Here is a 12321-nt window from a genome sequence, read left to right as displayed (position 1 = left end):
TAAGTACACTGTGATGTGACTCAGAGGTCTTTCCTTAACGATGTATTTACATCAACACGCCTGTTTCTGTTTGTGTTGCCAGAGCTGCACCGACGGAAGTGAAACTCCGATGCACCTGGTGGGCTTGGCCGTAGGTGGAGTTGACCAATGGAGAAGCAGGATTAAAATAGAGCGGTATATAGGCGAAGTGAATGAAAGCTGAAGCGGAACCGTCCAACAGTTCACGTCACGGTGTTTAGACAAAGGACCAGGTGAGACTGGTAGGCGGAAAAATGAAATACTCATTCCTCTGGAAATTATTCTTTTATAAAGTTTACGAGGACTGACATCATCTCATGGACAATGTTTTGAAAACAGCTACTCAGAACAACATAGCCTAACACATTTGGGGAGGACATGAAAACGAGCCATTAATATATTCTTCAAGTAATGCTGCTTTTACAAACTCTAAATATAAACGATTTCCCATTTAATACACATTACAGCAATAATAGTTTGAGTGATGAGCAGTATTTTTACTCCGCAGCGCCTCCTACAGTGTTGTTCTTGAAGCGCAGTTCTTGAACAGTATAGTGACAGATTTGCATCTTTTTCGCACTTTTATTCAAATAATATATGAATAATACATTTATAATGACATGCAAATTTATTCGATTTTTATAAAGAATGCGTGAACCCTTTAATATTTTCCAGCATCTTTCTGGTTTCCTGGTATGACCTGAAATGAGAATAGACTATAAGGTTAACACTTCACCTCAAGTATTAATTAAACTGGCATTACATAATCCGCTTTTAATTTTACAAATGTGTTAGAGTGATTAAATGTTTCATCCTGTTTACCTCTAATGGAAATCGTTTATTCTTTCATCTGAAAGGCCTCAAATCTTTGATTAGTGACATCTTGAATGAGCACTGTGGAAGAACAAGAAATCCAAATTATGCCCAAATTACTGTTATCACTGCCTCAACAAGACAACAACAGACTTGAATGATTAATCCCAAAGTCAGTGTTATGTATCAGTCACCAGAAAATCATTAAAAAGGTAAAAAATAAAATACAAAAATCACTTACTGTCAAGCACTGTTCTTGCTACATATCTCTGTTCTAAAGTATTGCTCACTTCTTCCATCAGCCAAGGGAGGAATTCGGTCTCGATATCTGGAGCAGAGATAATGAACTTTCATAGACAGTATAATGGCAATTCATGTATTATTCATTAAAGATCTAGAGATGAACTAATACAGAGATGAATTCAGTTTCTCTGTTTTTCATGCACTTGCCTCTCTGCACAGGGTCATAGAAGTACCCACAATCCCTCAGATTGGAATAGACTGAGGGCAACAAGTCAGACAAATACTGTTGAGCAAATGCTCTCGCAGCAATTTTATCTGCTGTCTCCTTCTCTTTTTCCAGCGCTGCCTTCTGCTGCTTTATCCGGTTCTCCTGCATTGCATTAAAATACATTGAAAATACAAACAAAGCATTACCACTCAGAAAATATACTTTAACCCTCTTTGATTACTTCCATAACGTTAAGAGAAATGCACGTTTTTATAGTTTTATTGTGTTTATTCTCTATTACAAAGCTTTGTAAACAAGATTTTTATTTTATCATTATTATACACACTGTTTTTAAGATAATAATTGAGTAATTGAGAGATAAAATGTAGTTTTTACTTTAAATATATATTTGTCACACAATATATATATATATATATATATATATATATATATATATATGAAGAGTTCAGATGCAAAAGCCTCTAAGTGCCATCTGAAATTTTCTTCTAGAATGATCATTTTTATCAAGCTTGTTTAATTAAGTTCAGTAGTTTCACTTAAATGACAATTAATAGGTCATTTTCATTGCTATTTAAGTGAAATTACTGAACTTAAATATATGAGCTTGTTAAAAATGATCATTCAAGAAGAAAATTTCAGAAGGCACTTAGAGGCTTTTGCATCTGAACTCTTCATATATATATATATATTACAGTAAAAACCTGTAAATTGGTAAAAATGTTAGGCTATATGTAATTTTATCGTAAAATACTGTCAAATTTGGTTTTTGAAAGTAAAAACTATGCATTACCAAAAAATTACCATATAATTTACATTTGAAAACAGTAAAAGGACATTCCCAGACGTCCTAGTGTGACACATAAGATATATTTTTTTATAAATAAAAAATGTTGTTTCTTCAAAAAAATTTTTTCGGTAAATGTAGGGTGTTTTGTGTGACATTTTATGCTGTTAAAGGAGAACTCCGGTCAATTTTAACATTGAGCTCATTTTTTTGTAAATTTGGAGTGCTGTCAGTACAGAGAACAACGACAAAAATCGGTGTTGCCTACACCGTGTTATCCTCTTTTTAAAATTTGCACCCTGTTGACTTCAATGGGGCAAGTTTTAAACCTGCTTTTAGCCTCTTAACATCCTTGATGTGTCATTACAAGTGCCCAGCCATTGTGAGTGATTCCTTTAGAGTGAACGCGGGTACAATAACCATAATAACAACAACAATCATTCTAAATATAAAGAAGAGCAGAGTCCACACCACAAATATAACAATAACGGCACATAGAAAAGTTGTCGTTGGAATTACTTTCAGATTGATTTTTGACAGCCAATGAGAATCCATCCTGCTTTAAAGAGCTTAGGCATTTAAAGTGGCAGACAACATAACGGCAGCTCGTATTTTAGAATAAACAGAACGATAGTTCAGACAGTTATTGGTATAGTTATCTCTATAGTTTTTTTTTTTCTTTATTTGTAATTTGTCAGCCACCCCCTAATGCACTTTGCTGGAAACAAATACTTCACACCTCACCTGGAGTGAAATAAAATCTAGTTCAGGCCACAATGCACCTATCTACTGAACTTATTTCCAGACAACAAATTTGTTTTGTGGCCTGTTTCTCTATTGCCATAGTCTTTAACTCTGACTTAATTAAAACCACAACCTTGGTGTTTTTTGGCTGAGCATCATGTTCTGTATGGTTTGTAGTGATTCCCACCTTCTCCACACGGAGGCGCCGTTCCCTCTCCTCTAGCCTCTGCACCTCCACCAGCTCAGCGTCACGGATCTCCTTGAATGTCTGCTGCTGGGCCCTCAGGTTAGCCAGCTCCTCCTCCTCCAGCACTTCCAGCAATGCCTGCTCTATCGTCTTCCCCACCAACACCTGCAGCACGGGCTGGACCTCCATGTCAAAATCAAACAGCTGCAGACAAGAAGAACAGATGCAAGTCTTACCACTGGGAAACGATCGGCAGATTTAGAGACGTTAAACGCAACGTATTCCCTCAAACCTTCATTTAGAATTAGTCTACTGCATGACGCATTTACAGATTGTATTAATTTAATTATATAATGGATTGATTTAGTTTACTGAATGCAACAGCAATTCAACTGTGATGAGCAGAGATTTGGGTAAAAAAAAAAAAGAGGGAGTAAGAACACAGACAGATAATCTGCTTGTTAAATTGTGATATAAGGAATACCATTTCCTTTTATAAACTCATGAGTCACAGTGTACACTATGTGTTCTCTAGGCCATAGATGGACGACGTGTCTCCACTTCCTTCCACTATAGAAAAATGAAGCCAAAAAATCCCAGAAATAAATGATGACATCTTGCGCCAATTACAGTTGTAATCAAAATTATTCAAATCCCATTGAAAATCAGGTTTATTGACAAAATGTAGAGACTTTTGGCTGTTTGCAATGAACAAATCAATCAAAAGTAATTGAAATAGCTCAACAAGTGGTTTCCCTAAATTCAACTGAAAATGCAACTTTTAATGACTTCTGCAGTCTCTAACATGCAGTCAAACGTGACACTCAACAAACCTAGCCAGTTCAGATGTTTCATGTGTTCTAGCTCTAGCACACCTGGTGCAACTAATGAAGCCCTTGATTATCAAACGGCCGTTTGATTAGCCGTTAGACTTAACGAGCGGATGGAAGAAAAAAGCATCCAAAAATCTATCCTGCACCTCTCCCTCTTCTATCTGTGTGGCTGCGTCACGTCCGGTTTTGGCTGGGACGAAGAGGGGAGTGGCTGGTTTGTCCAGGAACATGTCTGTTTGGCATTCCACGCTGACGTCCTCTACACGATCGCTCAGCTCTTCCAGATACATCTCTAAAAAACACATCAGTGAGAGATTTCATCACTTGATTTCTGGGCTTACATGTATGTGAAGATGCATTTCCATTCTGAGATTTACACTTATAACACAATGAAAGTAAGCATAGGTTATTTTAGGGTAGCTTTTATCAGATTGTATTAATAGACAAAGTAGTAGGGGAAAAAAGATGGGAACATGACCTGGGTCAGACTCGAACCCAGGTTTCTCATGAGCACCAGAGCTCAACATTGGGCTCCGACATTAAGTCCTGCGTTTATTGTGCAAAATCATTCACTACCTGTCTGCAAATCTACGTTCTTTCTGCCCTCCAATGGTTCAGGTGTTTTGGGGCCAAACTGCTCCTTCAGCCGTTTTCTGGACATCGCTCTTCTTCTGGCCTCCTGCTGTCTCAGGAACTCCACTGGATCGGGCTGAGATGTCTGATAAACACATTTATATTCTTTTATATTCTATTCATTCATCAACTGTGCTCTTATCACAGTACCATACACACACACATTGTGCTATGGTTCATAAAAGTAATGAGCTTTTTGCACTGTTTTGTACTCTGGTATTTTTACATTATGCTGTCCGACTACACAAATACAAATAAACTCTATCTGCTTCTTATAAGAGAGTTCTCTTACGAGAGGTCTCTCGTACTGCGTAAGAGTATCTTAAGCTAGGGGAAAATCCTTTTTCCACGAGATATTGAAGCCAAAAATTATCCTTAATTTTGCAATAATGTAAAGCGCATTGCGGCAGCATACAGACATAGGCAAGACGGCTTGCGCGCCTATTGGCTGGTCTGCTGGCAACTGCGTGAGCCTATCGAGCGAGGCCTGGCGTGACGTCAGACCCAATGGGCGCACTTCGCGCCCTCTGCGTCACGTCCCGCCGAAACAGGCGTGGCTTAGGCCTATAAATACAGCTCGCAGGCGACACATATCTGATTTTTTCATCCTTCAGCGAAGCATTCACATCGCTGGATCCAGAGAGAAGCCGCGCCGTCTGAAGAAGCTTTTCAGCGGGACGAGTCGTGAAATCGCTGGCCGCGCCGCCTTCATCGCCTTCCTGCTGCGCTATCCGGCGCTGATATCCTTTTATTCTCTGTGCTGTGTGTGTGTTCGCCGCTGCGACTCTGAGGACTCGCCTGGCATTTTTCACCGAGGCTGCACCCCTGCCCGCCGTGGTACCGCGCCTTAAAAAGCGCCGTGCTCAGCGGGTCACGGAACCTTCTCCCAGCCGCCAAAGCTCACCGGTTCGCCCACCGGCTTCGTCAGCTTCTCTTCCTGACGGACAGCGGCCGCGGTCTGCCGCCGCTTCCGTAGACGACGCTGACGAGGATTCCTGCTCTATTCTGGCGTCAGGCAGTGAAGGTTGGGCGAGCTCTGAGGACCTCGCGCCCCCTGCCCGCGCATCGTCAGGTAAAAGAGCGAGCATTGAGACGGAGCTCATGCGCGTACTCGCACAGGCCGCGGTGAGCCTCGGCCTCGAGTGGTCTACGCCTGAGCAGCCTGCTCACAACCGGCTGGATGGCTATTTTCTGCCCGGGGAATGCGCTTCGCCTGCGTCCAAGCCAGCGCCCTTTCTTCCTGAGTTACACGAAGAAGTCGCTAAGTCTTGGAACGCCCCCTATTCTGCCAGAACGCGCTCTTCTGTTTCTCTGGCATTCTCCGCTGTTGACGATGCCAAGAACAGAGGATACCATTCGCTGCCGCCGGTCGAAGAGGCGATAGCCACCCACTTATGCCCGCCCTCCGCTGGACGGCGCGCTAAGATGGCGCTACCCTCGAAAGCTTGCCGCACGACGTCAACCCTGCTCCGCCGCGCTTTCTCCGCCGCCGGGCAGGCCGCGTCAGCGCTGCACACCATGGCCACATTGCAGATTTTCCAGGCCGATCTCTTTCGAAAACTGGACGAGAAAGGACCAGATGCAATCTGCGTGCCGGACTTAAGAAGTGCTACGGACCTCGCTCTCCGCGCTACTAAGTCCGCTGCACAGGCCATAGGATGGAGCATGGCCTCTCTCACCTTGACTGAGAGACATCTGTGGCTAACGCTCTCCGAGATGTCCGAGTCTGAGCGCACCGCGTTCCTCGACGCTCCGCTTTCTCCTGCTGGCCTCTTTGGATCTTCCGTCAAGGACTTTGCGGAAAGATTCGCTGAGGTACAGAAAGCGTCTCAGGCCATGAAGCACTTCCTACCGAAGCGCTCCAGTTCTGCAGCAGGCCGTGCGAAACCATCTGCTTAGAGCTCACAGCCTCAGCCTCCGCCCATCGCCGCCGCTTCACAGCGCCGACAGGCCCGAAGCGCGAAACCGCGCTCTCGCTCATCCATCCGCCACCCCGCCCCACGTGGTCCGCGGCCTAGGATTGTGGTGAAGCCCGAGGCCCCGAAGTCGTCCTAGCACGCCTAGGGAAACGACGGTGTTCAAGTCCCGCTGCGGCCGGACTTCCACCAAAGCTCATCGCTCGTCCAGTTCCAGGAAATGTGACTGGTCCAGTGTATTTAGCAGCCAACAAGCCGGTTCCACTGCCCGCTTGCCTGCACACAAATGCCGTTTTCACGGCTACCCAGATAAATCTCAAAAAGAGCATATTTTCTGGTGTCCCGGCCACGGCCGATGGTGTTATGTGTGTAAACAAAATGCCCACTGCCCAGTGCCCATTCCTACACACAAGCACAGCCCTTCACACAGGGCTCGCGCACATAAAATCGACTCAGATCGATTGCGCATTAAACGTAGTAAACGTGCCCACTACCCAGTGCCCACAAACACTACGTCCCGCATGTCTCAGGTTTTCCGTAAAAACGAAACCAGCATGCATTCGCTCTGCTCAGGCGAGCAATGCTCTCAGTGTTGTAAATGTGCCCGCTATCCAGCGCCCACATCCACACATAGACATGACAGTTCCTACGGGACTCGCCCAGCCCTCCCCCTCTCGGTTGACCACCGTCGAGGAGTCGAGCGTGGGCAATCTGCCCGCTGTGATCATCACGCCCCCTGCCTCAAATGTCATAAGCGCGACGCTTATGTTACAGCACACCGAAGCCCCTCCGTCGCTGAACGAACGAAGCGCGCTTCGCATTCAACCCCTAGCTATCCGTGCAGATGCATGGGCAGAGCTACCAGGGGTTTCGAAATGGGTGCTAGACATTATAAAAAGAGGCTATTCGCTGCAGTTTCGCCGACGCCCTTGCCGCTATACGGCGCGCGTCGAAACCACGGTGGAAACAGAAGTAGCACATCTACTTCGAGCCGAAATTCTGAAACTGTTGAGCAAAGGGGCCATAGAGCCTTTATCTCAAGCTCAGAGCGAAGGGGGGTTATCCAGCAGATACTTCCTGGTGCCGAAAAAAGACGGGGGTCTCAGACCCATACTAGATCTAAGGCAACTGAACAAGGTGCTTGCGAAGAGACAGTTCAGGATGCTCACGACCAGAAAAATCCTCACGCAGATTCGCCGAGGAGATTGGTTTGTGTCAATAGATCTGAAAGACGCGTATTTTCAAATACAGATAGCGTCACGTCACAGGCGATTTTTGAGATTCGCCTTCGAGGGCCAGGCATATCAGTACACAGTCCTGCCATTCGGCTTGTCCCTAGCACCCCGTACATTCACGAAGTGCATGAACGCAGCGCTCGCACCCCTCAGACTTCAGGGCATGCAAGTGTTGAACTATTTGGACGATTGGCTGATTCTAGCGCAATCTCATTCGGAGCTCGTAGAGCACAGGACCATTTTACTCGATCACCTCGAGAATCTCGGTCTCAGAGTGAACTGGGAGAAGAGTTCTCTGTCCCCCAGGCAGATAATATATTTTCTGGGCACAGAACTGGACTCGCTCTCCATGATAGCACGTCTATCACCGCAGCACACGCTGGACATTCAGCGCGCAGCGAACTCTTTCCACTGCTGCGCTTCTGTCACGCTCAAGAAATTTCAGAGGATGCTAGGTCTTATGGCCTCAGCATCATCAGTACTTCAGCTGGGCTTGCTCCGCATGCGCCCACTGCAGTTCTGGCTGAAAGCACGAGTACCACGCCGAGCGTGGGTCTCTGGTCGGCTTCGTCTCAAGGTCAATCAGAAATGCATCGCAGCTCTGAAACCTTGGAAGGCAAACGACTGGTACCAATCAGGTGTAAGCCTGGGGACTTCCTCGAGAGTGAGGGTGGTGTCCACGGACACGTCCACCTCGGGATGGGGAGCGCTGCTCGAGGGCAGACCGTTCTTCGGCCAATAGTCAGAACGGGAGAAGCTTCTGCACATAAACTGCCTCAAAATGCTGGCAGTAGACAATGCGCTGACGCGCTTTTGTCCCCAAATAAAGGGACACCACGTCTTGGTCCACTCGGACTACATGTCTGTGGTGTCCTACATAAATCGCCAGGGCGGCCTCAGGTCCTGGAACCTGTACAGGCTAACAAAACGCCTCCTGGTGTGGGCTCAGCGCAACCTGCTCTCGCTGAGAGCAGCACACGTGCCAGGGCTCCTAAACATAGGACCAGACAGACTGTCCAGGAACCATGTTCCGGCAGGCGAGTGGTCTGTACACCCACAGACAGTCCAACTACTGTGGAAGAAATTTGGCAGAGCGGAAGTAGACCTGTTCGCGTCTCAAGAAAACGCTCACTGTCTGGAATTTTTCTCCAAGAGCAGGGACGCGCTGGCTCATGTATGGCCCCACCGCCCGCTCTATGCTTTTCTCCCGTCTCTCTCCTGCCTCAGGTGATAGAGCGGATCAGGGAAGAAGGATGCTCAGTGCTACTCGTAGCGCCGTTCTGGAAAAACCAACCTTGGTTCCCAGTTGTGATGCAGCTAGCGAGCACTGCCCCATGGCCAGTGCCAGTGAGGAGAGACCTCCTCTCTCAGGCCAAAGGCTCAATTTGGCATCCTCACCCAGAGCTGTGGTCCCTTCATGTTTGGGCCATCAACGGGTACCCGCTGACCTCCCTAAAGGGGTGTTAAACACGATCACGCAGGCCAGAGCTCCGTCTACGCGACGTCTCTACTCCTCGAAATGGTCGGTGTTTTCTGGCTGGTGCACAGCTCGTGGTGTGTCACCCCCAGACTGTGGGGTGACGGAGGTTCTTTCCTTCCTAAAGGAGCTGTTGGATAAGGGCAGGACCCCTTCCACGCTCAAAGTTTATGTGGCGGCTATAGCAGCGTTCTCAAGAACAGCGCTTGGTCAGTCAATAGGAAGGAACGATTTAGTCATCCGCTTCCTTAGAGGAGCTAAGAGGCTGAATCCTCCCAGACCTCCCTCAGTCCCTGTTTGGGACCTTTCTACGGTGCTGGAAACCATGAAAGGTCACCCATTTGAGCCTTTGCAGTCGATTGATCTTAAACACCTGTCTTTCAAGACGGTGTTTCTTCTGGCTCTCGCTTCTGTGAAGCGCATAGGGGACTTACACGCGCTCTCAGTGAGCGCGACGTGCATGGAGTTTGGGCCTAATGACTCAAGAGTTATACTCAAACCTAAGCACGGTTATGTTCCGAAATCCCTCAATACACCGTTTAGGGCACAGGTCATTTCCCTGTCAGCCCTACCGGTCTCTGACGAGGAAGGAGACGAGAGCTTCCTTTGCCCAGTCAGGGCATTAAGAGCTTATGTGTCTTGCTCTTCTGTCTTCTGCTCTTTGTTTCATTCAGCGGGCGTTCTAAGGGACTAGCCGTGTCGAAACAGAGCCTATCCAGATGGATAGTTGATGCTATCGCGCTGGCGTACACTTCCAGGGGCATGCAATGCCCGTTGGGTGTCAGAGCGCACTCCACGAGAGGCATGGCCTCATCGTGGGCCTGGTCAAGTGTTATTGCCTTGCAAGATATTTGTATGGCGGCAGGCTGGGCCTCCCCGTCTACATTTATAAGGTTTTACAACCTAGAGGTTCCCACCCTGCAGGCCAGGCTGCTGTCGGTCTAAATGACCAGTGTTGTCTGTACTGATGCTATCGGTCCAGAATACTGTGTCTGCTGAACATAGCTCACTAATCGACAGAGAGAGAAAAATGCTTGGGTAAACTGTATAAGTCCCGCATTTTACCATCAGTTCAGGCCGTAACCCGCCCTGTCTGTATGTTGTACTCCGCGTCCATGTGGCGCTGTTATATGCGGAAGAGCATGGCCCAACTTCCTGGATTCCCTGTGAGTCCCCTGGGTGATTGTGCACTATATGAACCCCGGGCTTTGCCCTTGGGCCTGTGGTGTCAGATCCCAGCACGCACGGCGTCTTACAGTAGGTCCCCTAGCGTAAGATACTCTTACGCAGTACGAGAGACCTCTCGTAAGAGAACGTACTCAGTTACTCACGTAACCTCGGTTCTCTCAAGTAGAGGGAACGAGTACTGCGTATCTTGCCGTGCATGCACACGCTCTGGTTGCTTCGACTATGAAAAAACCAGATATGTGTCGCCTGCGAGCTGTATTTATAGGCCTAAGCCACGCCTGTTTCGGCGGGACGTGACGCAGAGGGCGCGAAGCGCGCCCATTGGGTCTGACGTCACGCCAGGCCTCGCTCGATAGGCTCACGCAGTTGCCAGCAGACCAGCCAATAGGCGCGCGAGCCGTCTTGCCTATGTCTGTATGCTGCCGCAACGTGCTTTACATTATTGCAAAATTAAGGATAATTTTTGGCTTCAATATCTCGTGGAAAAAGGATTTTCCCCTAGCGTAAGATACTCTTACGCAGTACGAGAGACCTCTACTAGAGAGAACCGAGGTTACGTGAGTAACCGAGTACGATTTCTAACCTCTATACATTAATACTCACAATGGGTAGGATATGTTGAGCATATGTATTTCCTCTGACAACACGTCGGTCATACATGATGTTTCCATAACTGCTCTGTTCTTCATTTCTGCATTATAAAGTAAAGAAAAAGTATATATATAAAAAAATATATACGTTTTGAATTTTGCATGTTTTTATCCTTTTGAGAAATAATTTTCTTTTTTATTTATTCCTTTGTAAAAATGTGCAAACCATGTACATTAACAATATTAATATGAATATTAACATTTTAGCCACATCCCCAAACCTTTGATATCACCTTAGCCCAGAACAAAAAGCTTACCATGGTAACGTTCATAGTTTTCTAGTATTATTATTAGTATTAGTAGTAACGTTACAGTTTTTGTTACTTAAAAGAGACACAGAGAGAGAGAGAGAGAGAGAGAGAGAGAGAGAGAGAGAGAGAGAGAGAGAGAGAGAGAGAGAGAGATGTCATAAAACAAAGTGCCAGAAAAAAGCTTAACTTAGGCTATGTTTAACGTTACCTGGTGTTCACAGGACCCACATAGTTGGGGGGAAAAAGATAATTCCTCAGTTAGAGCGTCAAAACATCTAGGAACATCTTAAATATATCAGTCTATCAATGACATTTAGACTGTTAAATGGTCAGAATATGTGAAGTGAGATGACATTTTATGTGTGTGTGTGTGTGTGTGTGTGTGTGTGTGTGTGTGTGTGTGTGTGTGTGACTCACAGCAGCGGATCGGCTCTGTATTTGGGGCGGTTGGGAACCGCACGCGGACGGCTGGAAAACGTGTAAACTCCGCTCTGCGTCTCGTGTTGTGCCTGTAAATTAGCTGCCATTTTTTCCTTTTAATTGTAATATCAAAAGTGTGTCTGGAGGCTGAAATCATTAACTTTTAGTTGTTGAGAGTTGGACTAGCATCTGTTGCTGCCACAGTTGTTGTAACGGTTACCATGGCAACTGAATCCAACAACAGCGGTCCGCTTTATTTACTTCCGGCTCGGTTAATTTTTATTTTTATTTTATTATTATTATTCCGTATTATTGCTATATACAAATATATCAATGACGGTAACCCAGTATTATATCATACGCGTTTAAGCTAATTGCAAGTAACATGACACATCAAGTCAAGTCACATTTATTTAGGCCTGATAGCGCATTTGTATAAAGAGTAATTTATTCAAAATCTTGCCATAACACTGTAAAACAATAAACTCTTTATTGACATACATAACTGAAACTGTATCCTTGTGTTGTTTTCTTAAATCACCTCAGCGTAATGAAATAATCACATCAACTTATTTTTTTATTTTTTTTAACACTAAAGAATTACAAAGAAGTTGTGTGCGAGTTTGGTGCTATTATTTCCATTAGGTGTGTGTGTGTGTGTGTGTGTGTGTGTGTGTTTCTAATGTTTCTGCCACGTGTA

At 45.8% G+C, this 12321-nt stretch overlaps 1 protein-coding gene across 1 annotated transcript; it reads right to left on the bottom strand.

Annotated features, from left to right (window-relative positions):
- Window positions 1–593: 593 nt before the first annotated feature.
- On the bottom strand, window positions 594–11814 carry rsph3 (radial spoke head 3). Its single transcript, XM_079887803.1, has 9 exons — window positions 11619–11814; window positions 10904–10991; window positions 4428–4569; window positions 3998–4143; window positions 3019–3222; window positions 1282–1444; window positions 1073–1159; window positions 841–912; window positions 594–718 (listed from the first exon to the last, which is right to left on the bottom strand). The coding sequence occupies exons 1-8, from the start codon at window positions 11726–11728 to the stop codon at window positions 857–859; spliced, it is 996 nt and encodes a 331-aa protein (XP_079743929.1). The 5' UTR covers window positions 11729–11814; the 3' UTR covers window positions 594–718; window positions 841–856.
- Window positions 11815–12321: the final 507 nt, after the last annotated feature.

This window comes from Squalius cephalus (assembly GCF_949319135.1).
Source record: "Squalius cephalus genome assembly, chromosome: 12".
Classification (NCBI taxonomy): domain Eukaryota; kingdom Metazoa; phylum Chordata; class Actinopteri; order Cypriniformes; family Leuciscidae; genus Squalius; species Squalius cephalus.
The sequence above is the reverse complement of the archived record's forward strand: the minus strand, read 5'-3'. Positions and strand labels throughout refer to the sequence as shown.

Bases quoted from the DNA above. Each gene is read 5' to 3' on its own strand.
- rsph3 (XM_079887803.1), bottom strand. From the start codon at position 11,728: ATGGCAGCTAATTTACAGGCACAACACGAGACGCAGAGCGGAGTTTAC. The intron at 10,992-11,618 runs GTGAGTCACACA...TTTATAATGCAG, and splicing joins TACAGAGCCGATCCGCTGCT to AAATGAAGAACAGAGCAGTT. The intron at 1,445-3,018 runs GTGGGAATCACT...AATGCAATGCAG, and splicing joins GGCGCCTCCGTGTGGAGAAG to GAGAACCGGATAAAGCAGCA.